Genomic DNA, 27,697 nt, shown 5'->3' on the forward strand with positions numbered 1-27,697 from the left:
TCCCTTTAAACGTAGACCGAACCATTGACTCGGTGGGTTCCTTTGAAGAACGTTGTTTAACATCAATAATACGCGAACGAATCTAACTACTTTAAAAACGTGATTGTTTGGTGTTGATAATGTAAAGTTGGATGTTGAACGCTAAATTATATTTTGGCGTGGATTTAAAGTTTCAGACAAGATCTAAGCCTAAGCTCCCCCCCCCGGTTGAGATAAAGTGGAACGTTCCTTCCCATCTGTTCAGATCCGGCGAGACTGATTGAAACAGATTGTAGCGCCGAGTCGCGATGGCAGCAGTTCACGGGAAACTGGAAACTTTTCTCGTGTCTTTAAACTGTGTTTAACTCCACACGGATACTACCTGACGCCAGGGGGACTACTTGCTAATGTGAGAAATACACTTCAAACCGTCCCAGCAGCGTGAAAATGTCCCAGGGATGTAGAGTTTCTGTGGTAGAGGTCCAGTCTTGGTGGGAAGTCCCCGCCATAGCCCACTTCTGCTCGCTCTTCAGGACTGCCTTCCGTCTTCCTGACTTTGAAATAGAGGTAAATGACACTTTTGAACAAATACCATTGGCACCAGCCTCACCTGCGACCAAAAACAAAAGTTGTTTGAGTCAACTTTTTGTGTGTTTATGGTCCATATAGTCAGGAGTTACGTCGTTAACCAGCTTAGCTTCTACTTGTCAACCGTTTCACCCATGCTAGGGAAATGATCATATTTATCAATGTAAATAAAGAACTGTCTCACTGGCTTTCATATCTCAACAATTTAACACGCTAGAAATCAAATAACATCGATTTAAATGTATTATTCGTTTTCCACTACATGTTATGTTGTTGATGTTGACGTCACATAAAGCGTTCGTAGTGGCGTACGTGTTGCTACACAACCACATTGTGTAACTTTTGAAACAAAAACTATATAATATTACAGAATAAATGAGCCTTTTCTAATACCTTTCTTTTAACTTGTAATATTTATCTGGTTTTAAAAAGGCAGCATGCCGTTGATATGCGTTTACATTCTGAACCATTTTAAAGTAAATTTTGTAAGTTATTTTTGTTTGGAGTGAACCCATCATTTCTGACATGTTTCTCTGATGTACACGTTTTAAATTTAAGTTCAGGGGCTTCTTCTGTCGCGTTTATTGTTTCGTATTCGGAAGCCATCTGGCTTGGGTAGCCATAGGGACGCAGATGCGATGCATTGTTCCCCGAAGTCCTTCTTAAAGTCACAACAACGATTTGTCATATTGATTATAATGTTCTTAAAACTTAACTTGACCTCTTTTTATAGTAATCTAAAATGACACCATTTACCGATTAAGCGCTGGGAGAACTCGACCACTTGGATAAGTTTGTTAAACAACATGTGCACTATATACTGGAGTTGTTAGGTTTGTGTAAATATAACTTCGTCCTGGTTGTTTTTTTTGGACTAACTGGATGTGTTGAGTCCTCACCATACTAGCTTATCCTTCTTTGAGGGTATATCTCATTCATCCCCACCCCCCTTCAAGTATGAAACAAATGCTGCACTGCTTTGTTGTTATCCAATGTGTGAAGCCAGGTGGTAAACACATTTCTTTAAATACACTTTTTTAATCTTGGACAGCATTCATTTCAGTATTTATCTTAAGATCGTTCCCATCAAATCCATTTGTACTTAATCTATAGCAGGGTGAAACGCTGAAAGTGTATTGCTTGAGTGGACACCCCCTTTAAAGAGGGTGTTGAGTGATGTATTGCATATATAGTATGACACCTCAGCCCTTTACACAAGTGTTGTAGGCCGTAACTCACTGTGTTGGCGCTTAACCTTCTGTTCGGCAGTCACTGACGTGATAATATGTGGTTTTTATTTCAAGTCGGAAGCAGCTGCTGAGTTGCTGCCGTCGTTAATTTATGGTCAATATTATCATTTTGGTTCATTTGAACATTACATTATTGAGTGGTATATTTCAAAGGATTGGTGTGTAGTAAGATTTATTGAGCCATTATACTATCGGTTCTTTTACCTGATCACTAATGTTTCTTTATCATCACATGTCGGCAGGATATATTCCTGATTCTTCTTTGTTTCTACAATATTTTCACCCTGTTTTTGTGGTCCCCGATTTCCTTAAACATTCCCAGTGTTTAACTGGTCAACTGGTCATTCAATCTGTCCAACATTATCATTGTCAAAAGAAGAAATCGATGCAATGCTCCCACCACTGTTTTAGCGTCTTTAGTAAAACATATAAAACGAAGTTACACATAAACTACACACCACATACAAAATTTTTGCACATAAAGACAAAAACCCTTTTATGTGTGCAAATGTTGTATGTGGCGTGTTTATGCATGTGTTGGATTGCCTAAATATAAATATAGGTTACTAACTAATGGATCCAACATTTCACAATTGGTTCTGTTTTATTTGTAGGTTTATCAACAACCAAACTTGGCTGCAAAATAATCGTACAACTGCTTTAAACATGGCTCTCCTGGTGTGAAGTTTTTTTTTCTTTATATTTAATGATCGAAACTCAATTACTCATCTTGGTAGACGCTCAACAAAAACATCCCGACGATCTGGAGTTGTTTTCTTTGCCGTTTACCTTTGGTCGTGTTTGTCATGCTGGATGCCAAATACCAGCAACAGGATGAGCTGGTTTGAGCATCGTTTCCAAAGTAGAATTTGCTTAACCACTAACTAAGTAGTACCGAACATTTTAATTACGAAATTATCGGATGACATCAATGTGATGCCATTGCTCTTATTTAGCTTTGCTAACTTCGGGTGCAACAAGTCAGTTGCTGTGAAGGTTTAACTCTTTTTCAACTGTGTGAAAGTAACTGTTTTTGTGTCACAGCTGTGGAAATGGCTGTTGTTGGACATAATTGAAAAGTTGTTGTAAATTGATTTAACTCCACCGTGAGTTAAAACCCCTGTGTATACGTATGGATGAAGTATTGTATTAACTTGTGTGTTTTCTCAGAGGATTTCTTTTTCACCGGTCTTGATATTATTGTAAAAGACCCTCGTTAATATCCATTTAGTAAATTACACAAAGCACATGTTTGTTTCACACGTTTGATTTATCTCACACAGTACTAACCAGGAAGTAAAGCCTAATAGCTTAACATTTATAATGGTATCATTCTAAATCCACCGGGTGTGTATCCCAAAATATCTCTTCAGTGATTGTTATGGAACTGACAGAATTTACAGTCACCAAATTTACCTGAATGCATGTAGGTGTTGATTGAGTTAGAAATGCAGTCGTGTAAGTTAGCGTTTAAAAGGTGACATTTCCCTGGTACATGCAGTAAAGTTTGTAGCAGGTTTGGGTTCACGTCTTAATTGTGTGTCTTCTATTGGTCACCTTGATCTCGATGATGGGTCTGATGTCCTGCATACAAATTGTCTCTTGATGTGGTTTATTTTGCAAACATTTCTCCAGAATGTCGAAGTATGAGAAAAACTTCTTGGGTCATATTACATTTTTGCTTAAAACCCTCTTTGTCTTTGAGTTTTGTTAATGTGGGTGACCGTATATGATAGCTGACAAGGTATTTGGTGCAGTTTTACTATGTATATCACATCTGTAAAACTCTACTGCTAATCCTAACAAAGATTAGCAGGAACGTATCAAGCTACAGTATTAACGATTTGAATCATGGTCAAATACAGACACAAACCTCTGGTAAATACAAATAAAGTTCATCTTTTTGAGTTTATTATTTGCATTGGTCAGTATTAGAGGTGGTCAATGGAGGGGAAAATGAGTGTCTTACTCAAAGAAAATAATTTTGCTACAAAATTTAACAACTTTATGCTCATGAGCCATGCAGTTATGAAAGACTTCTGAAAACTTGGAACTTAACTTTCCCATGACCTTGCCTCAACCCTACTAATTTCATTGATCCAAACTTCAAACATTTTTTGTTGGCCAGGCTCAATTTGAACCTTTTAACAGAGTCCGACTTCGACTTCTGTCAAAAACTGTTTAGACTTTATTGACAGATCCCAAGTTTTTCCTAGGAAGATATGGGCTCCCCTTTCTTATCTGAGGTCAAGTTTGGGGTCATTCATTTATTTTTGATAATAATTGCAAAGACACCTTAAAGTGCCAGAGGATTACCTCAATTGATCTGCCTTATAAGTATGATTACAGTGGTACCCTCCTTTTAGCCATTAGACCAAATGTGCTAAATGGATCTAGTATGAAAGAAGCAAGATAAAGTCATTTCAATTTTTAATTTATATTTCCTTGGTATTGTTTATACAGGAACATTGTATTCCAGGTTATTCTACCATGCAGATTATTTTCATGTGTTGATACTGGCACCACCCGATATACCAGTTCAACATGGAAAGTGACAAACATTCTGCCGTCACTCATAAAGTACTTCCTCTAATCATCATTCGCGGAACCAGATTGTTTTCTGTTTTCTCTTGTGTACACCAAGCTGAGTTGGCAGTTCCCCTGGCTGTTTTGAGAACTCTCTGTACTTCCTTGTGTTTGACAGTTATAGGTGGATGATTCTCAAATATTGCAAATTATCCACTGTCCGCGTAGAAACATTCATATCATCACTATCTTAACCACTTTTAGAAATGTTTGGCATTGTTTATTATGTGGCATGTTAACAATCTTCAGGCTGCAGAAAAGTTTAGACCAGATACAGATTTTTCAACTTGGCTGTCGCTTAAGTATGTCTCTAGCTTTTTTCGGTTGTGATTTATGTTTTTTACATATATAGAAGGTTTTATAGTAGATACAGTATTTCTTAAATTATATTTGAGCGTTTAAGCACAACAGGCACGTTATCACATAAAAGTCGTACAACTTTATTACTGATGCATATGTTTTTTAATAGAAAAAGTATATATTTCACAGCTGTATAATGGAAAATTTCTTCCTTTTGTATTCATAATTGTTTTACATTAATACCGTCATAACAAGAAGCCAGTGTTAAGTTGTGAGTGGAAAAATGTGCCCTGTGGGGATGTTAGAGTCCTGATCTTAATCCCAAATTGTATTTGCCAGTAACTGTCCTGTAAATTAAACGTTGTTTACATATTACATGTGTGCTCTATTACACTTGCCTCTATGTTATCAATACATTCTTCAAGACAATTATAGTCAATTATTAATCTCAATGTAAATTGTTTACTTGTATTTTCTTTGTATGATTATTGGTCCCACATCCAGCTCCCCAACTCATCTTGTCCAAAACTTCATACTGAATATCATTCCTTCTTCTACCACCCATCAGCAGGCCCTCGTCATTCATCCCCTCTTTCAGCCCCTGCCCGCTGGTATCACCATGACTAAACCCCAGATGGTTCTTTCTTTTCCCTTTCCCTGCCGGGTGGAGGCTCCCCGCTTCTGTTGGGTGCTGGCCTATTTCATTAGGGGGGGGGGGGGTTACTGTGTTTTCATAGACTTGTGTGTATCTTTTTTTGATTCATCCTATTAGAGCCGATAAGTGAGTGCAAGCTGTCTGTGTGCTTGTTGTGTCTGTTGTTTTGATGGCAGATGGAAGTAATGGGGTGAGAACAAAGAACAGAAGCTTTGTCCTAACAACAACAAACTTCTTACCAATGGCCGCAAACACTAATCTTCTTTAAATTATTTCCTAGTGTATCTTAAGAGTTGGTCACAAAAGCATACAATCTATTCAAGCCTGCAATGTTGACTCATTCATTATACATTTTCAGCCCTCGGTGTCCACCTCACCAGCTCGGCTGCCATTAAACCATGTCACTCTCAAACCTCGGACACTTTTCCTTCATCCCTGAGCTTTGAAACAAGATGCTGTCCGACCAGTTATTACCCCATAATCAATCAATAACCTTTTTGTTTTTTACAAGCCATCTTGTTGGTCAGCGCGGGGGGTTCTGCGGGAGGCTCGGAACCCCCTCCCCCCGTTGTGATTGACAAGTAATGTAGCAGTACATGCATCAGATCCACACGGGGAGTGTGCACAGAAGGGAGTCAGAGGGGCACGTTCACAGGGGTTTGTTTCAGCGAGACCCATTGTTGATCTCCACATGGTCTCCACTTCTCTGTCTCCAGTCCTACGCCAAAGAGTTTGAAGCTGTGTTCGCCACTGAAAGTCATATCAATGTGACGGTTGGAATCAGATTTGATCTCTATTGCTGATGGCCTCAGTTGAACATTTGTTTTTGTCACAAGAATTAAGATGTTACTACAATGGAGCTGACAATTTCCATTTCAAAAGGGCGGATCTGGTGTCGGAAACTAGTAACAACCCGCCATTGTGTTCTACCATTCATGGATAGTGATTAAGTTACTATATTTATTATCACACAATATTTTTTTCTAATATAATGAATGACATTACCATGCAGATCCTATGAATGGTATGTACCTATTGCATAATATTCCACATTTACATGAATTTTAGAAAATGGGGCTGTTTTGTCCCTCATTAGCATATGTAATTTGGTAAAAGTTGGAAAATGGCACTCACCAGAGAAAAAACTAAACTTCAAGGGATAGTGTTACCCCAGAGTTCAAAGTTCACACATCCCCCTCATCTCAACTAAGGGTTGAGATAATTTTCAGAATGTTCCGAGTCTTGTTGGAGTTACAGGCAGAATGTGTCGATATGATGGTACAATAATGAGGCTCACTTCATCCAAAAGGGCAATGAAATGATGAAAACTTGACTAGTCACGTGATAATTTCACTCTGATAACAGTGGAGAGACGGAACAGACCATGACTTTTTTTTAGAATCATACTTCGTAAAGATTACTGCCATATTAGAGTAAGTAAAAAGGTGTTTTTAGCATCCATTTTATTCTCATTTTCTGCTGAATAAGATATTTAGTAGCCACTGTGGTGTCCTGGTAATCCAAAATCTAGAAATGATGCCCAACCTTTTTTTTTTAGTAGAATGGTCAACCCGACAAACGGATAAACAGACTCATCCATAAAATTAAAAAAGCTGTAATTTAATAATTTGAAGAAATATAAAGTGGTGGTTGTTGTCTATCTCCGATCAGATAGACGGACATAGCCAACAGTTTTCTGGGGGTTTGAGACCGTTGACACAGGTCTGTATTTCACCAATTGTAACGGAAAACAACTCACAATTGATGAATTGTTGTAGCACTCTGCTGTTATGCGATCTTAACTGATTTCTAAAAGCCTAAGGGCTGTTCTACTCTTGTTTGAGGACAGCCGGGCTTTGACACATGGTCCGTCATCAAAGAACATGATGTGACAAGACTTCACACTTTTTCCACCTCCAGACTTGTGATGAATGTTGGATTTAAAGGTGACTGACTACCAATCCATTAACGCATTTTAAAGGATTATAAGGGTCTGCTTGCAACGTCGACAACACACATGTCATTGTTCTTTACAAGAAAAACATGTTGTTCTCAGTATTCAGTGCATGACATTTCCAGTAATGTAAAAATGCATACTGAATATAGTGCTTTACTTTTGTTTGTCATCAAATTTGACATCACTCAGAAATGTCTGACATTCTGCATCTTCGTACCTGGTTGGGCTGAGTTGACCTTGGCACAAAAATAAATGTTCAAGGGGTTAAAAAAGGCTCCTTACTTGTAAAAGCTTATCTATTTGCGGTCTGTGTCGCCGAGTTATCTACTTATCTGTTTGTAGCTGAGGTAACACTTTTGGCCAAAAGCCCAAATCCTGTCAATGTGTTGCCATATTGGATAAGGTGCCAACGAAGGCTATTCATTTGGAATAAAGGTTATTGAAGACCTGCACGTTCAATGTACATTAAAAAGAGTAAGAGATGACAGAGGATCCATATATTGTAATGTCGGCATAAAAAGGAGATATTGAGAAGCACTGCAACAAGATGTAGACTATAACTTGCTTTAATTATTTGTTTTCTATATAGCTGAATATTTTTTTTTTTATTAAGATATCTTCTTTAAGAAGACGTGGAGGAAGTAAACTGTTTGAATGATCCAGAATGAGACCTTATGAGCTCAAACACAATGAGGTAATCAAGAGGATTCAGTTCTTTTTTATTTATGTGCATTCCTCCGATCATCACACCGACATCCTCAGGATGTAAGCGGTAGATGTTTTCCTGTGGTAATGGGGCTGCGTGTGCATGTTTATCATGGGGCAGGAGGTTGGTTGTATGTGGTGGGTGGAGGGTGTTGTCAGATGACTGTTCCTGGAGGACCCATGTGTGAGCTGGAGGTGGGGGAGGATGGCATAAGAAAGGAGAAACTGAGTAAGACTTTTACACAACAATCAGGCGCAGCTTCTTCAACCGTCCCTCCCCCCCAGCTATCCCTGTTGTCTACCAACTACTACTGCTGGATCCCAGTGGAGCATTTGGCAGTGTCTGTTGCGTGAGAGAAATATTAGCCAGGAGTTTTTCTTCGTTGGGGGGGCTACTTATCGTACATTTTGATACATACGATTATTGGTAAAATCATTATGTTTTAATGTATTTTAAGTTTTAACTAACTGGGGGTTGTTCACTAGCATTATGAGTTGTTATTATAATAAGAATACTACCAGAAATTCTAAGATTTTTGGGACTTCAATACACTTTACAACTGTATTAATAACATTTGAAACTTTGTTAATGAGTTTTTATTTGTGGGCATCACACATAATTACGACTCTTTTGCTTCAGACTAGGAGGAAAGTCACACCCAAAACACACTTATTGTAGTACTCCTTAATCTGTGTTTGTGTGTCAACATACTTTTTTTTAACCACAAATAAACAGATGGCCACTTAAAACCCAATTTGGCATATTACCTACTAATACTCAAATGCTTTTATTTAAAAAAAAAATATATATATATAAATATATATAGTATTTGGGTATGATACTTGATAACATTTTTCATCCCTGTGGTATAGAAAATTGGATCCAGTATTGAATATTTTCCTGAATATTAGTATTGAGTTGAACATGTTTGTATCTTGATAACCCTACCTATTATTACTAAGATCACAAGATAAGATAAGGTGATCTCTAAAATGAGCTATTGGTCATCAGATAAAAACCCACGTGTATTTATTATGATTTAAATCTTTTTAAACTTTAAATTTAAACCCTTTTTCAGGAGAAGGTTATTCAAAGAAAGTCACAATGGATGTATTTTGTTGCTGTCATACAAGGACTTTTTTTTGGCTGTGAAGGATCATCTAATTGAGATTAATTGGTTTGCAGTTGCTGACCTGTTTTCAACCCAGAAGTAGTGACAGCAAATGATGGATTGACTTTAGATGACCCCATCTGATAGCGAGGCAAGGGTTTGACTAATGTTAACGTGGACATGTACATATAAACACAGTGAATGAGCTTGATAAACTCACACCTTTATACCCGAAAAACCACAGCAGACTTTATTTGACCATTGATTGGAAAACATAATTTATATTTGAGTATGACTTGAGAGAAAAAACTATTTTGATACATTAAAGTTCTGACAAAATCCCGAACTGAATGGCTTTTTTAACCAAGCGTGTGCCATACACTTCCAGATACAGGTAAAACTACCAAGAAGCCAAAAGGGCTTTTGTGGCTGTTGGTTGAGCCATGTGACTTCTATCTGACTCAAATGTTGTGTACCGCAGTTACAAACCTACTAAAGAGAAGGATTACATGAGTAAGGTTGAAAAATAGGGGGTGTTGAGGAAAAATAAGCTTTTGAGCCTTAAAGAAGATGTGAAGAACTGTTAATTCCTCGTAGTGAAAAATTACACATCCTTAAATACAACTTTATAGGTTAAAATCCTTTTAGTTTTTCACACTATCCTAATATACCCAGAAACCAAAGACAAAAACTCAACTCAGCGAATTAGATTTTGCAAAAGACTTGTTAAAAACTTCGAAAAACTGCAGAAATGCATTAGCTTTGCTCGATTAAAAATAGTCATTGCTTATCACCTATCAGCTCTCTTATCTCGATGCTCTATTAATCATTTATTTTTAAGAGTCAAAGTACTGAACTCCTTTGTTTGCTGCCTTGTCTAATAAATATTCTGTGAAGTTCAGTGGAAGTTTGTCAAAGAGTTTTTAATTGCTTTTCCTGTCAGATAATTCTTTTTTTTTTTACTGCCCAACAAATGCTGCCGCCAGCTGCACCGGTGTCCCCTCGTCACGCCGGGTGTTTGTTAGCATCAGACCGCTGAGGGATTGGCTGGCTCAAGGCCGGAGAACAGTTAGCCACAGAACATTAATTCCCCTCTCCTCTAGTATTTTGAGACGCCGAGTGGCCTTTCAAAGGTGCAACAGTGTGGCGTTAATCCAAGCGCTGTTCCGCTCAGCACTTCAGTGTTGCTTGTCGTGCACAACTGTCCACTCCTCCGGCCTTCGCTCTGCTCTCGGCTTTGTAGAACTGTGATCAAAGTGCACTCGGCGTCTGATAGACGGGCTCACCCTGGCCTGGTTGTTGCTTTGGAGATAACTGGGAGGTGAAGTGTGTCGCTCAGTAGTTCTAAGAACCGGTCGGACCAATAACACCGTGATTTCACAAGAGAAAACTGGAATAATTCAAGAAGCATCGGAGATTATACCTTTCTGATTTCTGAAGAAATGGCTTCTCAATACACTTGGATAAGGAAGAATTTCCTTGAGGTGTAAGAGCTGTTAGGTGGTCATGTGATGACTTGGTGTGTCGCCCAGGCAAAGTTGGGTGGTTAAGATCCCCGTAAAATAATATCTCCAATTTAAAATAAAGCCACTCATCATAGAAAACGGGAAGAAAAGATTTTTATTCTTGCTTCGTTATTTTTCCTTCCTGTGTAGCAATGGTTGTGACATGATTACTGGTGTATTTTTTTATATCGCGTATAAATGCTAGAAGCGAAGACGCCTTTTCACCGCAAAAAATGTTAGTACACGTCACACAATCCCGAGTAGATGGTGAACAATGACTGGATGTGGATTTTTGCTTATAACCTTGCAAACACACACAGATCTTATAAGCCGAGATCCCTTGCGTGAGTCATGTGTTTGTCGTGGAATCTGACTCATCAGCCCTATGGGAATGTCTGGTCTGTTCCTTACTTTACTGGGTCTTAAAGCATTAGGTTTCATCTTGTGTACATGTCTGCCTCTTTATTTGATCTATCGTTTTTAGAACACTATGCATATACCGTCATGTTCTGCTTGACTTTGTATCTCCCAGAAATGCATTATCCTCAGCTGACACATCTTTGCCTTTTGTGTCAGAGTGCGTGCCTTCTATTCCATTGTTCACTTGCCTTCTCTAAATAATTATAGGTAAGGCCTTGACTTTTGGGTCTTGGTTCAATTTGCAAGTGGAAGGAGTGTTAGGCTGTTTATCCTTGAGGCCATTTAGAACCATTTGTACAGTTGTTAAGGGAAATAAGAATGTCTCCTGGACACAATGCAAGATTTGGATCAATTTTGGTTGAACAGCAAAGGCCTAGAAAGAAAGGAGTGGTCATCTGCTGTTCCCTTTCTCTAAAGGTTGAGCTCCGTTGGCTTCATCCAAAAGGAGGCTGCTTAGCATCCTGCAAATGAGAGGCTTTATGTTAAATTGACACTTGGCTGATGAAGCATTCTGCATTTGCATTTATACCATCTCCGTGGTTTCCTCCCTCTGGCCTGCTCCTTTCCAGGGTTCTGCTGTGAGCTTTGTGAGGAGTTGGGCTTAAAAGTCGGTCAGCGTAGGAGAGGAGGGGGAGCATGGCTGTGTTGTGGTTCCAGCCACCTGCTGTTTGTCGTTTCTCCTTGCTAGTTTCAGACTCTGCTGCTTCATAAAACCTCAATGGCTGCGACACAATGCCAGGCAAGAGAGGGGTCATTGGTGAACTTGAACCAGGGTTCCACCTCCCCAGGATTGGTCAATCGGACTTACCCACCTTTTTTTGCCAGTTTTGCAAAAATACACATCATTTTATTTACCCTTTGATGCACACTATTCACAAAATAATCTGAATAACAAAAAGAGAACACAGAGATGACCCTTTTTTTTGTCTGAAATACAAGAATTAGCATTATTGGTTTTGGATCATGTCAAACATAGTCAATTTACTCACCAGCAATTGAACCAGGGAGCTCAGGAGTTAACTCTGACCTGTTGCTGTTTGACCAACATTTGCCTTCAATGAATGTAAACCTTAAAACAATATTGAATCAACACTTTCAACACATCTTGTCCGAGGAACTATATTTATTTAAGCGCCTTTGTTGTAACTTAAAAAAAAGTCAACTATTTCCTCGGGGAACAACACACATGTGTAATCTGCTTTTACTTTAGCCATTATGAACGTTTGGTGACATTTTCTTATACATGCGCTTAGTTTAACTGTAAATGTTTAAGGCTAACAAATAAGATTGCATGTCATCAATGCATAATTATACCTATTGACCCATTTATATGCTAAAAATTTAAATACAATTAAATGCATAGCAGTTAAAAGGTTGCATACCTTTGTCTATTTTTAGTATCTCAACGTTAGTTTTAAAGCACATGTGTTTAACTCATGACTGGTGAATTATGAATATGTCATTGATTAAGATGAGATAATGAACAGAGATCATGGATGGCATAATAATACATACAGTAGTAAAACTGATATCGACTTTCTGTAACTACCCGATTTGTTTATTCAAGTCTTTCAGGCTAATTTCAGCCCTTTTGAGATTGAGTTTCATACATTTATTTCGAGTACTACTAACACATTTTATTTATATTTCTGTTACCAGGAGTTGGAGAGCGCCATCTCGGAGCAGGACTTGGACTTTCTTGGGGACCTGATAGCTTGTTTGTTGCAAGGATGCTACCAACGAACAGACATAACGTGAGTTTTTAATCCCAACATTTGTAATGAATATTCCAAGTTTAGTCCACGGATCAAATATAAGTAAACAAGTGAGATACACAGTTTTCTTTATATATTCAGTATTGGACCAAAGGCTCTTGAGTCATATTTTCAACAGTTACTGACTTCACAACAGACTCCTCAGAGGAAGTGAGTCAGCTGACTATTACGGTAACTAAGAGTTTGGTCACCAGTTCTCAACTCTGTGAGGAAATCTTCAAAACTTGTATCTCTTTCAAAGGGAAGTAAGCAAGAGAGTGTCTCTTTCTGACACTTCCCCCTGCTGTTACATCTTCTTTACTCGCGGTCGTACCGAGCATGTGCTAGTGTCAGTGAAGTGTTAGACAAGGAGGCTGGGGTGCTACAGTTTGGGACCTGGCCGGCAGCCCACAGGAGGACAACCTTGTTCATTGGACTGGACAGGCGCTGGCGTCCTGGGGGTGGTTGCTCAGCTCTGGCTTTTCACAGAGCTGCCCTTTTCATCCACAAAGGAGAGGAGTGGGTAATCAGGAGGAAGAAGCCTACAGCTGTGTGGAAAGTGCACACTGCTCTTTCAAGATAAGCCATTTTTCTCTGCGCTGGAGCATGATGCTCACCCCTGCCCTGAGCCGTTCCAGCTAAACTGGAACTCAAAGGTACCGAGTAATTATCTGGATCTCAACCGGAACCAACATTTATTGACCAGATCCCACACCGCGCAGCGAAGACAATCTCACTTGAATGAAGGGGTTTTATTCAGCTTGTGGTCCACAACCTCATCAGTGACCGTGCTTTTTTTGAACTTCTGTTTCCACTGCTATAAAAGACAAAAGTGTGCTGGTCAATATGGAAACGCTTGTTGGCTTTTAAAGGGCTATTTTCAACTGAGTTGGTTGAATTGATCAGGACTGACAGAACACAGTGGACTATGACTATTTGGTTTCTCAGGGCAATTATTTGTGGGATAAACGTGTTATTTCACGTTGAAGAACATCATTAATATGTGTTGCTTGCTGGCTTCGCTGAACTATATTAACTTTGGATGAACCGAAGAGACTTTTAACAACGAAAATCTCGGCTGAAAAAGGATGATTCTTGACTCGCCTTTAAACCACTTGGATAACCACGACCTGTATGAATGGAGCCTTCACTGACAGGATTATTGTTAAACTCATGATCTTGGGCCAAATCCAGCTTGACAAGTCATTGTACGCCCCATGGATGGTCGACTCAAATCAAAGTAACTTAATGTTCATTTTGATATTGGGACGTATAAAGATGTCAATGTTTAATGTAGGCAACATAGATCATCAATGTTAAAAATGACAAAGACTTCCACTTATTGTATAAATAATTGAAAGAAAAATAATTTGATTGAGTGTTGAATATAGGAGGGAAAACACAGATAATTAAGATAAACACAGCACAAAGTGTTTTTTGATTGTCTGTGCTAAATACATAGTCATTGCAATAAATAAATAATTAAATAATTACATTTTCATTTATCATCAGCATCAGTAGAGCATCTTTGCAGACAAATGTTTTGTTTCCAAGATTTGAAATGGAAATTTGATGAACAAAAAAAGAACTTTTTAAAAACCACAAATAAAATGTATTCATGTATTGTTTTATTCTGTACAATGATGTGCATCTTCCTTGTGAACCTCAGGCCTCAAGCATTCAGCCGGTACCTGGATGACATCATCAGCTACAGATGGGAACTGGAAGAGGGGAAACCCAACCCACTTCGTGAGGAGCCCTTTGAGAATCTCCCCCCTCGCACTCAGGTGGAATTGATACACCGACTATGTGACTACCGCTTGGATGCTGCTGATGTCTTTGACCTGCTGAAGGTAAACGCACAGCTGTAGATGATAGTCAGGCTGTTTAAAAATATACTTTTACTCCTATAAACTTTTTACTGTAAATGTCTCTAGGGCCTTGATGCTGACAGTCTGAGAGTCGAACCACTGGGACAGGATGGAAATGGAGCCCTCTACTGGTATTTTTATGGCACTCGGATGTACAAAGAGGAGCCGCTTAGCAAAGAACAACCAGAGGACTTGAGGTAAACCATGAGGACTAAATGCTAGAACACCATGTGTTAACAACAACACGAGCAAAAGTAAAATGACTACTTTGGTTGTTCACAGCCCTCTCTCTCTGGATGAATCCACTGATCAAACTTTCTTAGACGCAAATAAGGGCGAAATGCCGTTTAAGAAAAGAAGATTTGAGGACTCCCAATCCAGGTAACTTTAGTCTCTAGTTTCTGTCATTATTTTGAGTTCATGGTCTAATAATCAAGTCTATTTTATCCATGTAGCAGTGAGGTGGAGAGCGGCGAGAGGTCGGAAAATGAAGAAGAGGATTTCCCTCTTCCTAGAGGTAACATCGCCAACATCAACATGGTGTTGTTTGCTGTCGAGAGCTTCCATAGAGTAAGCTGATGTTGTGTCTTTTATCTCTTCCAGCACGCTGTGAACGAGGCACCTGGTCTCTTGTGTGTGAGACGGAGGAGCAGTGGTTTGGTTTGGCTGAAAGCATTAAGGACAAAACGTCTCCTCAGGATCGTCACCTTTATCGTGTCATAAGCCAAAACTTTCTCCCCGAGATCAGCAGCATGATTGAACATAAGGTTAGACACTGAAAGTTGTCATAACATGATCTTCACGGTGCCCGTAATCATTCCAGGCGACGTTTATAACTGTAATGAGCCTCTAATGGAGCTTGTCAGGAAATGCTTTCTTTTTTTTTTGTAAGGGGCATATCACCAGGGAGGAATGAGGGAGAACTGGTTGGTGCTTGCCTCCAATGCTGAAACTGAGTTTGTTAATTCAGCCTCAAGCAGTTAAAAGGATTCTAAGAAACAAGCCTCTTCTGTCTGCTCTAGTGAGGATCACAGGATAAACGACTCACCCATAAGTGCACGACAAACATGGAGTGGGCAAATGGTATTCAAGGCGGATCCTTAAAAAGTCCATTTACAAAAGTCTTAACATTGTGGACACATAATAAGCAAGATTTTATGTTAGTTTCAAATCTGAAAATATCTAGTATCTTTGTTTTAATGTAGGAAACGCATGTATTTTGTACTGGTATCTTCTTCAATTAGCATGATCAACAAATATAGTTTTTCAGTTCACTAAAAATACATGTTTATTATATGTTAAAATAAACATTTGGATAGAGTTCTCCCTAATCTATGTAATTATTGTCAGGTTTTTAATATTTTAATTTGGTTGATGGTCGAGTAGGTCTTGCATTTCATTTCAAATGGCATTAAAAAAAACAACTTGAATTTCACTTGCCTTAGGATGTTGGAACCCTGGTCAAGGTAGACCCTCTTCTCTGGGCATTTAAGCCACTACTTTGTGGTCTATTGGTAATGATGACCTCCCTGCCAAGTAGACCTCACCCTATACACTGCTGATAGCCACTGGATGAGGTCTTCAACTGGGGAAGTGGATGCAGTATTCAGGTTCCATAAATACTCCCTTGTAGTCCCAGCACTGTTAGGGGAAGACTCCGGCTGCAACGGAATCTTTTGATTCATGTTTAAAGCCTTCTGACAAATTTGTTCCCCCGAATTTCTACTTTTTCCATAAACATTAACTTTATTTAGATAATTTCAAGCATTGGCCTCTGATACCTTGTGCCTTTTTCTGAAATAATACAAGTGTTTTAAAGCTGATTAAGGACTGTCAGAAAACCTTTTTTAAGCAGTTTATTTTCTTATAAATAGAAGTACAATTTTTTTTTTTTAATTGTAGCACATTTCTTGTGGGTTATCAATTTTATTTTTATTTTATTTAATAATTACATTTCAATGTAATTTAATTGTGTGTTTGCTAGATTAACTATGGCAATGAATGAGTCTAATGTTGGTATTTGTCCTAATCTTAATTAAATAATCATTTTTATTCAGGGAAAATGGGGGCCAGGCCTATAGAGGCCAAAGTCTGTGTTCATGTCAGAATCGGTGCCATTTTTGGTATCAATCATCAAAAATGTGGTGTGGTTTAAGTGTGGCTATTAAAATATATACATTATAAAAAAGGTAATCTACAATCTTATTATATTCAGTGATAAACCATATTTAATTAGAAAACATTTTTCCATTTTTGTACATTCAAGATATTGCTCATTGAAGAAAGAGTTCCACGTTTTAACAGGTCTATTCATCGTATATGTCATGTACAGCAGCCAATTGCTGTTGCTATGGAAACCCCCCTTGCTTTTCCTCCATCACCATCAGCTGTGAGGTTTCGAATGTTACTGGCAGTTTGATGTCAGCAGAGGTCATTCACTTTCAGCTGCCAGTAGATGATCCTGTCCTTCATCCCATCTTCTGCTCCTCTGAGGAAGCCGTCTCGTCTCTTTGTCGTTAACATCTTAAACTTTCATTGCGTTGATACGGAAGCTTTACTAAGCAGTCGCTAAATACCACGTCAGCTTTGAGCTGTATTTTGTTCTTCGTTTACACCTGAAGTTATTCGTTTTCATGTTAACAAAATGGATTAACATTTTTTTTGCTGAATGTTAAAAAGCAAATCTTTGATAAAAGATAAATAATAGGAGTGTCTGATTACATGTACTGAGATCAGCTCTCCAAGGCTACTGAGGGTTAAGTGAGTGGAATCTTGGCTTGAGAGAACCTGAGTGACAGCTCTGATGGGCTGCAGGACTCTTCACTTTTCTGCGTGTTCACTTTAGGGGTTCTTCATCTTCTCTAGATGGATAGATAGATCCCTCTGGAGATCTCCTTTGGGGAATTGTTTTCCAGCTCACAGCAACATAGACGATAGAGTCATAAAAACAACAAGAACAAAATGCAGTAAAAAGACAAATGACAAAAATCCAAGTATAAGGAACATAGATCAAAGAAAAATAACACAAGGGATACAAAGATTAACACAGAATATAATCATCTTTTCACTCTAACATGAGGAATGAATGAGTCCTTGAGTCTATTAGTGTTGCATCTGGGGAGGAGCATTCGTGCTCCATCTGCTTCTCTGCTCACTGATGACAGTGTTCAGAGGATGACTGTCATCATCCATGATGGACAGTAGTTTGTCCAGGGATCTCTCTGCAACAGCCAGCCCTCCTGATCAACATGTCTAGGTTACACAGACAAGGCTTTCTGGGACTATAATTGAGTAAACTCTCGCATCTCTTGAATACCATTTCTTTTTCAGTGTTTAAAATTAATAATTTATTTTCATCTTTTACATCCAGGAGTGTTCTAAACTATTAGCTTCTTTGAACCTTTTCTAGTTTCATCAAGATGTTTTTAAGTTATGACATATTTTTTCATCACTGCCATCACATCTGATGATGAAATGTACATTGCTAGTTTATTTCCAGAGCCAAAGAAGTCTCTTCGCGAAACCTTACCCAAACTCGTGGCCTGCCCAGTCTTTTTTATATGTGGCCTTAAATGAAAGTAGATACATTTTTATGTAGTGACCTGTACATATGCCAGTGATAAAGACAATTTAGGGAACAGAGATGATGGATTTCTTCTATCATCATAGACTTCAAGTGAGAGTGAAACTGATGTTGAAGGAAAGAAACCCACAAATAATTAAGATAAAGCCTTTCAAGATTGACAATATTGCAACCAGTTCCGTCACAGAGAGTTCTGCAGATATGCTTGTTTTTAACCCCCCTACTCAAACCGTTCAAAATGTTTTTGTCTTGATTTGGAACCCTCCGGATACACTTATATTCTTAAAGTAGTCCAAAGAAGTAAATAGAAAATAAAAACAAGAACTAAGAAACCAGGGTGTAACCAGATGTATGACCAAAAAATGGAATTGTTGAAGAGCACAGCTCCCAAAGCCTCCTCTAGAATATGTGAAGGAATCGTATATTACAAGGGATAGAACCTGTGACCTCGTAATGCTTTTTCATCTCTGAATCAGATCTTTTCTTTGTTTCAGGAGCAGGAGTTGAAACAAAAACTATTGCAGCCGAAACCAGTTCGCGTGTCACAGTGGTTTGGGGCCAAAAACACAAATAAAGAGGAAGACAAGGTGAGATTATTCAATCAATTCTGTTTAAAATTTAGCATTTTTTACTGAAGCACAATTCCTCACAATTCTTTTCATTCCTTTCCCTGAAGGACAACTTGAAAGATCTAACGGAGGCGGAGAAGAAAAAAGATGACGTTGAAGTGGAAAGGCAGCTTCTGCTGGCAGAGCAGCGAAAAGAGGAAGAGAGACTTCAGCAGGAGGAACAACAGAGGGAGAAGATGGAAAAGATCAAAGCGGTGGAGGGTATGTCAACAATGATTGGTCAGGTTACCGTTGTATGTACAGGTAGATTGGGTTTGCAGAAGCAAGGAGTTGCTACCTCGGGGACCCAGTTAAGGAAAATAAAAATAAGACGGTGAATTTGAGAATTCTGCAATGTAATAGTAGAATCTTAGTTTCATTCAAGTTTTAACAGCAGCAACTCTCAGTTGGAATTACTGTGGTCTCGTCACATCGTGGTTCCATGAGAAACAGAAACACTTCTCAAAGTAGTACTATGTTTAAAAAGCAGATTAACTTAAGAACAAGCAAAGAAATGATTAATTACCACACCTACCTTACTTATGGTGTCAACAAAACATACCGCTCCCACTGCGCCTTTCTATGAACTGCTCTTTTTAGTGTCAGCTGATCATTTAATACAATACTGTATTTAAATTCTAAATTCAAAAGTGATTGACAGCAGTGACAAAGCGTTATTGTAGCTGATCAGGTCACGGATACTGAGAGAGTTCTTGAGAGCAATGGTTGGTTATATGAGCTAAAATAAATGTTGGATTAAACGAGTGAAAAATTAAATGTTTACCACATGGCAGAGTTTTTTCAGAATGGAACCCAGCAAACCAGCAACTCTCAAAGAACATTTCACAAATGAACACCACTCAGCATAACGTTGAGGATCACCATCCATCTCAGACTTTTCCTGCCAACACAAGTCCTTCAAAAGACACCCCACAAAAAGTTCAGCAACAGTCTAATATTTTATTTTATCTAATAGTTTTTCAGAATGGAACCCCTGCCATAAACGAAGGCCCTCTCCAGTGGGGCGTCTTTCTTTTATTACCAACTTTATTCCAAACATGGACGGGGGCCCTCCACGCTTCAGCATTAACTGCCGCATTACTTAAGTTCAGCTTCACACAGCCAGAAGCGCCAGAAGACGTGTGATTTATGTATAGTACACAGAGACTTCTCTTCTCCTACTTTCCTCTGATGTCATGTGTCAAGGGTTAATGAACTGCTGATTGTGCTCCTGTGAAGGATCTTTATTAATGTATTATAGATGAAGCAGACCTGGTCGGCCCTGTGCAGAATGCATATGTGGAAAAACTCAAACATCTTTAATCCACACAGCAGGAGGGGTGACAAGGCCCGTCGCCTTTCATGTTAAAAGATAAAGAAGTGCTACATACAAGCTCGGCTCTGTTCTCCGCTTTTGATCAACTCGACCTATGACAAGAGGAGTGATGGACTATTCCCTTTTCCTCCTGGTTCTGGCCTCATTAAATAATGACAACTTAAGACGGCTATCAATCCTAAATGATTTTGCTCAAGTGGAGAAACGGCTATTATGTATTTCTTGAACCTTCTGAGACCCTGCTTCCCCCTTCAAGAACCGTGGACTTTCTTTTTGCACATTGTAGCAAAAAGACTTCTTCAAAGGCCAACATTGCGTCAGTTTCAGAGAGAAACTAGAGAGAACTGATATGACATTAACATTTGACAGATGGATAATTAATTGATTAATAATAACTGTTGACTTACATTTTTTTCGGTAAAAAATAAGAAAAATAAGAAAATTAATTACAGTCTTTTGATCTGCTAGAAATTAATACAATAAATACAAATATAGACACCAAGGAGGATGAAAAGGCATTTAAAATGTGTTCATCTTACTCTTTCAGAACGAGCGAACAGACGCAGGATGCGCGAGGAAAAGGCTTGGTTGGTTTCTCAAGGAAAAGAGCTTCCACCTGAACTTTTAAATCTAGATCCATCCTCACCGGTCCAGAGAAGACGGAAGAATAAACAATAGTAAGCAACCTAATATCAAAGTATCGGATGTTCTCAGTCTAACTTTGTTCTTCAACGTTTCAGCTATGAAATCGACGATGACTACACGGCGTTGTACAAAGGTATTTGCTTCATGTTAGGTTTATTCTGAGTCTTTATGGCACAAACTAATGGCCTCGGGGCCAAATCGGGCCCGCCAAGTCATTTTATTTGGCCCGCCAGACAGTTTTGTTAAGATCCGAGTAGATTAATGTACATGGTGGTTACCTATTAGGATGCCGGTGTTTAAAATAAGGGACAGAGATAATGCATTTCAACGAGTAAAAGTAAAACTGATATTGAAGGGAATGATTTTGTTTGGTGTAGGAGGACAAACTCAAAGATGATAAAAATTAATTGAGCCTGCAACTTGTGTGATTGCGTTTGACATCTCTGCTTTATGGTATTTTATTAATAATATGTTCACCTTCCTGTTCAGTGCTTGAGACTTTAAAAGCACACAAGGATGCCTGGCCGTTCTTGGAGCCGGTGGATGAATCCTATGCTCCCAACTATCACGAAATCATTCAGGTACAATGGCAACAAATATCAGATGTATTTGTTAACAATGCGCTCAGGTTTGCAATAATCAGTTTTATCCTCCGCTTCTCAGACACCCATGGACCTGTCTACTATTGAGAAGAAGCTCAATGATGGAGACTACGTCGCTAAGGAGGAGTTCATTGCTGATGTCAAGCTGATGTTTGAAAACTGCTCCGAATACAACGGAGAAGACAGTGGTGAGCAAACCGTCAAGTCTTCAAGTGCCGATGCCATGACTTGTGTGAATAAAATGGTGTGTATGCATTTGTGAAAGGGAGACTCCAAAACGACGAGAGGCCGGGGCTAAGTGTTGTGCTGGGGCCGGGCAAAGGCAGTTTTGACAGTGATTAATGGGGAGTGATTGAGCTGTGCTCCACTGCTCAGGGGGATCTGAGCCCTGCAGTGCCAGAGAAACATTCCAGCTACTAAAGCCTCCTGTCTGGAGCCATCCATTCATCTGAATACTTTCCCCAGGGACGGGGGATGTGATTGGGGAAGGGGGCCCTAGGTGGACCAGCATTAGCGGCAGAAGGAGGGGAGTTGGAGACGCAGGGCTTTACCTCGACCCTCTGACCTGATCAGTCGCTCGGTATTGGCCGGAGAGCAGAACAAAAGTGTTGGTGTATGTTATTGACCACATGGCTAGTTTAGCATTTCAGGGCTTTTGTTTTAGAGAGGGTGGGGGAGAAGTGTGGAATTGGAAATGTATTTATGGATAATGTTGACTCATTTCTCGCGTCCAATAACGAATGGCGTTTGTGTTTAACCAGAGTACACCACAATGGCGTTGTCCCTGGACCGCTGTTTCGGCCGCGCACTGTTGAAACACCTGCCGGCGGAGGAGGTGGATACAGACGAGGAATTCCACATCAGCAAAGAAGACAAAGAGCGGAAAGAAAAAAAGCGCAACCGCGGTAGTAAACATTCAGGTCCCGAAAGTCTCATCAAGGCCACTGAGCAGGTCCAGCGCAAACGACTTCTTCAAATGGACAAAAGTGGTGCACCTTTAGAGAACGAACGCAGCAGGTTGATGCACCAACCTCCTCACACGCACTGGCCCAACGGTCCTGTTCATCCTCATAGTCTTCCTCCAGGTCAGCACCACATGCAAGGTCATATGAGGCCAATGTACCCCGGACAACGGGTAAGTGACTAGAGTTTTATAAATATTGTATTTTGGAGTCATTCTTATTTTAATTCATATGTACTTGATTTTTTTTTATTTCCAGCCTCATGGTCCACCTGGTTCTCATATGTACAGCCATGGAATGGCCATGGATCCTCGTTTCTCTTATCCCGGTCACATGCCAAGGCATGGAAACCCTCACTTTAACCACATGCAACAAAATTTCAGCATGCAGGTATGACCGCTCTTTCATACTTAACCCACTAAGCTACCATTATCTGGTTAACAGCTTTGTCAAGGATGTAGTAGTGTTTTTGTTCATGAGTGTTTTTTTCATTGCTATGACTCTTGCAGTATGTGGTGTAGAAGCTCAATATCCAGTTAATTATCCTTTCTACTGTTTGGTTTGGATGTGTTCAGCAACCAGTGATGGGTTGATGAGTCCTTGTGAATACGCTGTATAGTGAAGACATTATATCATGATACAGAGTCTTAATTTTGGCCACTAGATGGCTCTCTATGTTTAAACATTATTCCAGGTTTCATTGAATTGGTAGATAGAAGAGACAAAACATTTTAATCTATATAAATAAATATCCATCTAGTGGCCTTTCAAAATGAAGTGATAAAGTCTTCACTATCTTCATCAACACATCACTTTCAGCGACTCTAGTGTCCACCTGTGGTCCAACTTATTGCCCGAATGATATTTCAAATGCTAAAAAATGTTTTTTGTTCTCCGTTAAGCATCGGGTAGGAGATCCTCATCAAGGCCATCGGTATACTTTGGGCCCTCATCCTAACCATATGCAGCATGCTCATCACCAGCAGCACCCAGCATACATGGGACCAACACATGGCCCGTCTCTTGGGCCCCGACCAACGGCTCTCCAACCAAGACCCCCTCCAGAAGGCAGCATGTACCCAACCCAGCAGCCTCTAGAAAACCGCAACATTAACCCAATGGGAAATAGATTTCCAGGACCAGAGGGACTTCATCATCAAAACTACCCAGGCTTAAGGCCCACTGGCATGGGCCCGACAAATATGTGGACTAACATCAACCATCAGGAGAGGTCTCAAGGAATGCACATGCAGGAACCGAATGCAGTCAATCAGCATGGCTTCCGTTATGGCGGAGTTCCACCACCAGCGGGTCAGAGACCATGGCCAGAAGCTGACGGGTATCCCCATCCTTCTTCTGCCGCCCACTTACAAATGTCTACAGTGATCAGCTCACCGGGACCACAGCTGCCACAGCCAGCTATGATCCAACCCGACCCCAGCCAGAGCAGGACACCCTTGGCTTCAATGCTGGAAAGCCCAGAGATGCGTGCTCTACAGCAAATGTCAGCCCCTGCCAATCCCCCTGCTGGCTACCCTCGCCAGCTCATCGACGAGAAAGGAGCCCCATCAAGAATTGGCAGCATCCAGGTCCACTTGTCACAGGAGCCTTCCTCTGTCTCAGAGGTTCAGCTGGTCCATTCCGTTGAAGATGGTAAAGCCGAAAACCAACAGTCAGACACTCAGTCCAAAGGTTTGTAAACCAATCTTAAGATCAAGTCTTCTTTGTAGAGTAAAATGATTTATGTTTAACAGGGGTAAAAAAAAAGGGGGTAAATATGTACAACATAATACTGACACGGCTTTATTTGTTGCTGGAGCAGAAATTAGGCAAACCAACAAATGCTATAAGATGTAATTCATGCTAATTTGTTGAGTATAGCGCTATGATTGGTTATTTGACTCTAAAAGCAAAACGCCTAGAATTTTACTAAAGTTTTACTTTTGCTTTTACAGGCACAACGTTGGAGAACGACGGAGGGGCCAAAAGTATTTCCAGCGATAATCCTGCACACAGGAATACTGTGTCGACTCCCAACCAAGCAGAGGGAATGCAGCCTCACATAAGAGGGTCTCCAGAGAACGAGTCAGGGTCCGAAGATTATCACAAGCAGGAGACTCAGGCAGAATCCACGCTTCCACACAATGGTGCCATCACGGTTTCAAACCCCCTCTATTCCAGTTTTTCAAGCCGGCCTGATTCCACTCATACAACTCAGGACCACACAAGGATTCAGAGCCCTGCACTCGTTTCTCAGCAACTCTCAAAGAACATTTCACAAATGAACACCACTCAGCATAACGTTGAGGATCACCATCCATCTCAGACTGTTCCTGCCAACACAAGTCCTTCAAAAGACACCCCACAAAAAGTTCAGCAACAGTCTAATATTTCCCTGGATGGTGCTCCCAAACAGCCTACACTGAACAGTTACTTGCATGGCATGCTACAAGGTGCCAGCCAAGGGCCCCAGCCTGGTCACCCACAGCCCGCCCCCTTGACTTCGCTGCCTCCTAGTCACCCTACACCACAACTTCCCTCTCAGCCGTTCCCAGCGGACCATGGAGACCAGAAACCAAGTGAACCGACTGGTAGACAAGATGCAGATCCGATGAACCCATTGACCCTCGGACCCTCAAATAACGTACTTAAGGGCCAGGTTCATTGTGTTGGACGGCATCAAACCCCACAGATGAGTGGCAGCTCCCGTATGGAGGCCCAGGTACCAATGCCAGGCCCTGCTGTGACGCCGCAAGACAAGGAAAATGGGGTTATGAGTCCATACAGTGCGGGAAAGCCTTCCCAACAACAATACGGTCAAACGAATGCAGGAAGGCCGACTCATCAATCAGCAATGTTCCACAACCCGGCCATGACCAACCTCCATGGTCCAATGGATAATCCCTTGTACCAGCAGCAAGGCGGGAACACTTACTCGTATGCGATGCCAGGCCAGCAGCATCCTCAGCAATACCATAATATGTATTCGCCTCAATTCCAGCAGCACCACTATTACCAGCAGCAATTGACCAACAACCAGAGCCAGGGCAAACCTGGCTACCCCCCTCAGAACTGGCACCGACCACCATTTCAGCACCGCCAGCCAGTACCCCCCTCAGGATACTTGACTCAGTCAGCTGGCAAAAGCAGTAGTCAGACCCATGAGGGCTTTGGGTCATCTGGTCCCCTGAATGGCTCTATGTTGATGTCCCCATCTTCCATGTCTGGCGAGGAAGGTAGAGGTGCCAATAAAAACTCCCTCGCCAACCACCACAGCCCATCTGAGATCAGCTCTGATCGTCCCGAGAGCCCCAAAGAACTTTTGGACCTCGACAGCCACAACGCCGCCGCTCGCCACCATGGCAACCAGCATCCCCAGCGCCCCCCCGGTTTCATGTATGACCCTCGGACTGTCCACCCCGCAATGCTACATGGAGGTGTCCCTGCATCCCACATGATTTCTCACCACCATGGGGTTGGCAATGGAACCCTTTACAATACGCAGAGGTACCCCAACGCTGGTCCATATGCCACCCAAAGGCCACACCCACATTTGATGGAGGCTCTTCAGCGGCCGCAGCAGCTACCGTACTCGCCAGGGCAGAACCGCCATACTATGTACCGGCACCCGCAGCCCGGTGGGCACTATCAAGGCATGCTAGTTGAGCAGAGGGGTTTGGCTCCGCAACACTTTGTGAATCCAGGGTAAGAATTCTTCTTCAAATGTGTTTTGCCTATAGGTTCATCACCTGTGCGACCATTTATTGAATTCATTCTTACTTTAAATCTTCTGTTAAAGACTGAGTAGAAGTTCTAAAGTTCAACTATATTTCATGCTTTTTTGTTTACTTGAAAAAAGATACAACGTTATACAGTGGTGTACAAAGTTTTATTGTTTTTTCTTTCTAGGGTCATAACACTTTTTTTGAGAAGCACTAGTTTAGGGTTGAAGTTTAGACTCTGGTTCTTTCAACGTCCTTGTTTTTTTCAGCAGTTTTTGGAAAATGAATTTGAGGAATTGAACATATTAGATCAAACTGGACTTGGTCAAACAGAGTGGATCTTTGCAGCTGTGATTCTCGATTCTTCGATTTATTTATTTATTTTTTTCCTAATGTCACAGGCAGCAGATGATGGCGGCTCAAGGAGGACCCAACAACAAACCGGGATTGTGAGGACGCGTGTCAGCAGAGTGAGCTGATTCATATTTGGATATACTTTTTATACAAGATTAAAATGTATCGTTCGATTATGCTCCAACAATTAAAGCCACTATAAGACCAAGGATTCAAAGTGGTAGCGAAGACTAAGATTAAGCATGTTTGGTAATTGACTTTCTGATCTTTTCCAGGCCGCTGTAGAAAAACATGCGTCTCAACAATGTCTGCAACTCAACACTTCATCTGGTCGTGTCACACTGGATCCAGCTTTCGCTTCAAACTTGGTAAACATCCGGAATGTGATCCTACCAGGAAGCTTTTCAAACGTACAGGCATTAAATGCCCACATGTGGCTGAAGTAAGTCAATATTAAAGCCCACAAACATGGATGGAGTTTGCCTTAAAGAACACTGGACAGTTGCTTCCTTGGCCCTTTTTCACTGGATCTGTAATTCTGCTGACCATGAAGGAAGAACCATTCCTCGTAAAATAATGTCTTCTCTTCCGAACTTTTAACTCAGGTACTATCAGACGGTCCCAAACCAGGTCGACTTGTTCCCTTGGTTTCCTTGAATGTATGAATGAATGAGATGATGACACTGAACCCACAGGATTTGGAGGAAAAAACACCCTGGGAAATATTTGTTTTTCAAAAGGGGAAAATTCTGACTTGCCTTCCTTCTGAGAACTGTCCCCGACGGCCACCATGCAACATTGAAATCAGTCTTACCTGATTCTGTAATGTACTACTTCCAGGAACGACGTGGCCTTGCATTTTCTCTTCGTCTGGTTTTGATCAATGTACCAGACTAGTTTAACTTGGTTAAATGTCTATCAAAGTAACAAACAGATGCAGCTTTCTTTTCTGTTTTTGTCCTGTTTAAACCTGCTGGCTAGTTTTCACCTCCTGCTTAAAGAGTGCACTCAGGGTGTAGATTTAAAATAAAAATACGGGTATTCATCGAGACTTTTGTAACGGCATCCATTTTTAAAAGCAAGTCAAGTCTTGTTTTGTTTGTATTCATTTTTATCCTACAATAGTGAGTTATTCTGCTGAGTCATTATATTGGTTTTGATCAACTACTGTTGACTTTTCTTTATTTCTTGTGTGTGTGTGTG

The 27,697-nt window shown here is 40.4% G+C and overlaps 1 protein-coding gene across 1 annotated transcript; it reads left to right on the top strand.

The window, feature by feature from the left end:
- Positions 1-227: 227 nt before the first annotated feature.
- cecr2 (CECR2 histone acetyl-lysine reader) lies at positions 228-27,658 on the top strand. The gene is made up of 19 exons (XM_087798265.1): positions 228-546; positions 12,717-12,811; positions 14,481-14,664; positions 14,749-14,879; positions 14,965-15,063; positions 15,138-15,199; positions 15,286-15,449; positions 18,760-18,852; positions 18,942-19,095; positions 20,757-20,886; positions 20,950-20,987; positions 21,344-21,435; positions 21,518-21,644; positions 22,218-22,591; positions 22,677-22,808; positions 23,321-24,110; positions 24,374-26,123; positions 26,542-26,610; positions 26,770-27,658. The coding sequence occupies exons 1-18, from the start codon at positions 427-429 to the stop codon at positions 26,591-26,593; spliced, it is 4,587 nt and encodes a 1,528-aa protein (XP_087654391.1). The 5' UTR covers positions 228-426; the 3' UTR covers positions 26,594-26,610; positions 26,770-27,658.
- The last annotated feature ends 39 nt before the right edge of the window (positions 27,659-27,697 follow it).

The sequence above is a fragment of the Callionymus lyra genome, chromosome 8, assembly GCF_982586985.1.
Source record: "Callionymus lyra chromosome 8, fCalLyr1.hap1.1, whole genome shotgun sequence".
NCBI lineage: Eukaryota > Metazoa > Chordata > Actinopteri > Syngnathiformes > Callionymidae > Callionymus > Callionymus lyra.

Coding starts and splice junctions, on each gene's coding strand:
- cecr2 (XM_087798265.1), top strand. CDS start 427: ATGTCCCAGGGATGTAGAGTTTCTGTGGTAGAGGTCCAGTCTTGGTGG. Junction 15,064..15,137: donor TTTGAGGACTCCCAATCCAG/GTAACTTTAGTC, acceptor TTATCCATGTAG/CAGTGAGGTGGAGAGCGGCG. Junction 24,111..24,373: donor GTCAGACACTCAGTCCAAAG/GTTTGTAAACCA, acceptor TTGCTTTTACAG/GCACAACGTTGGAGAACGAC.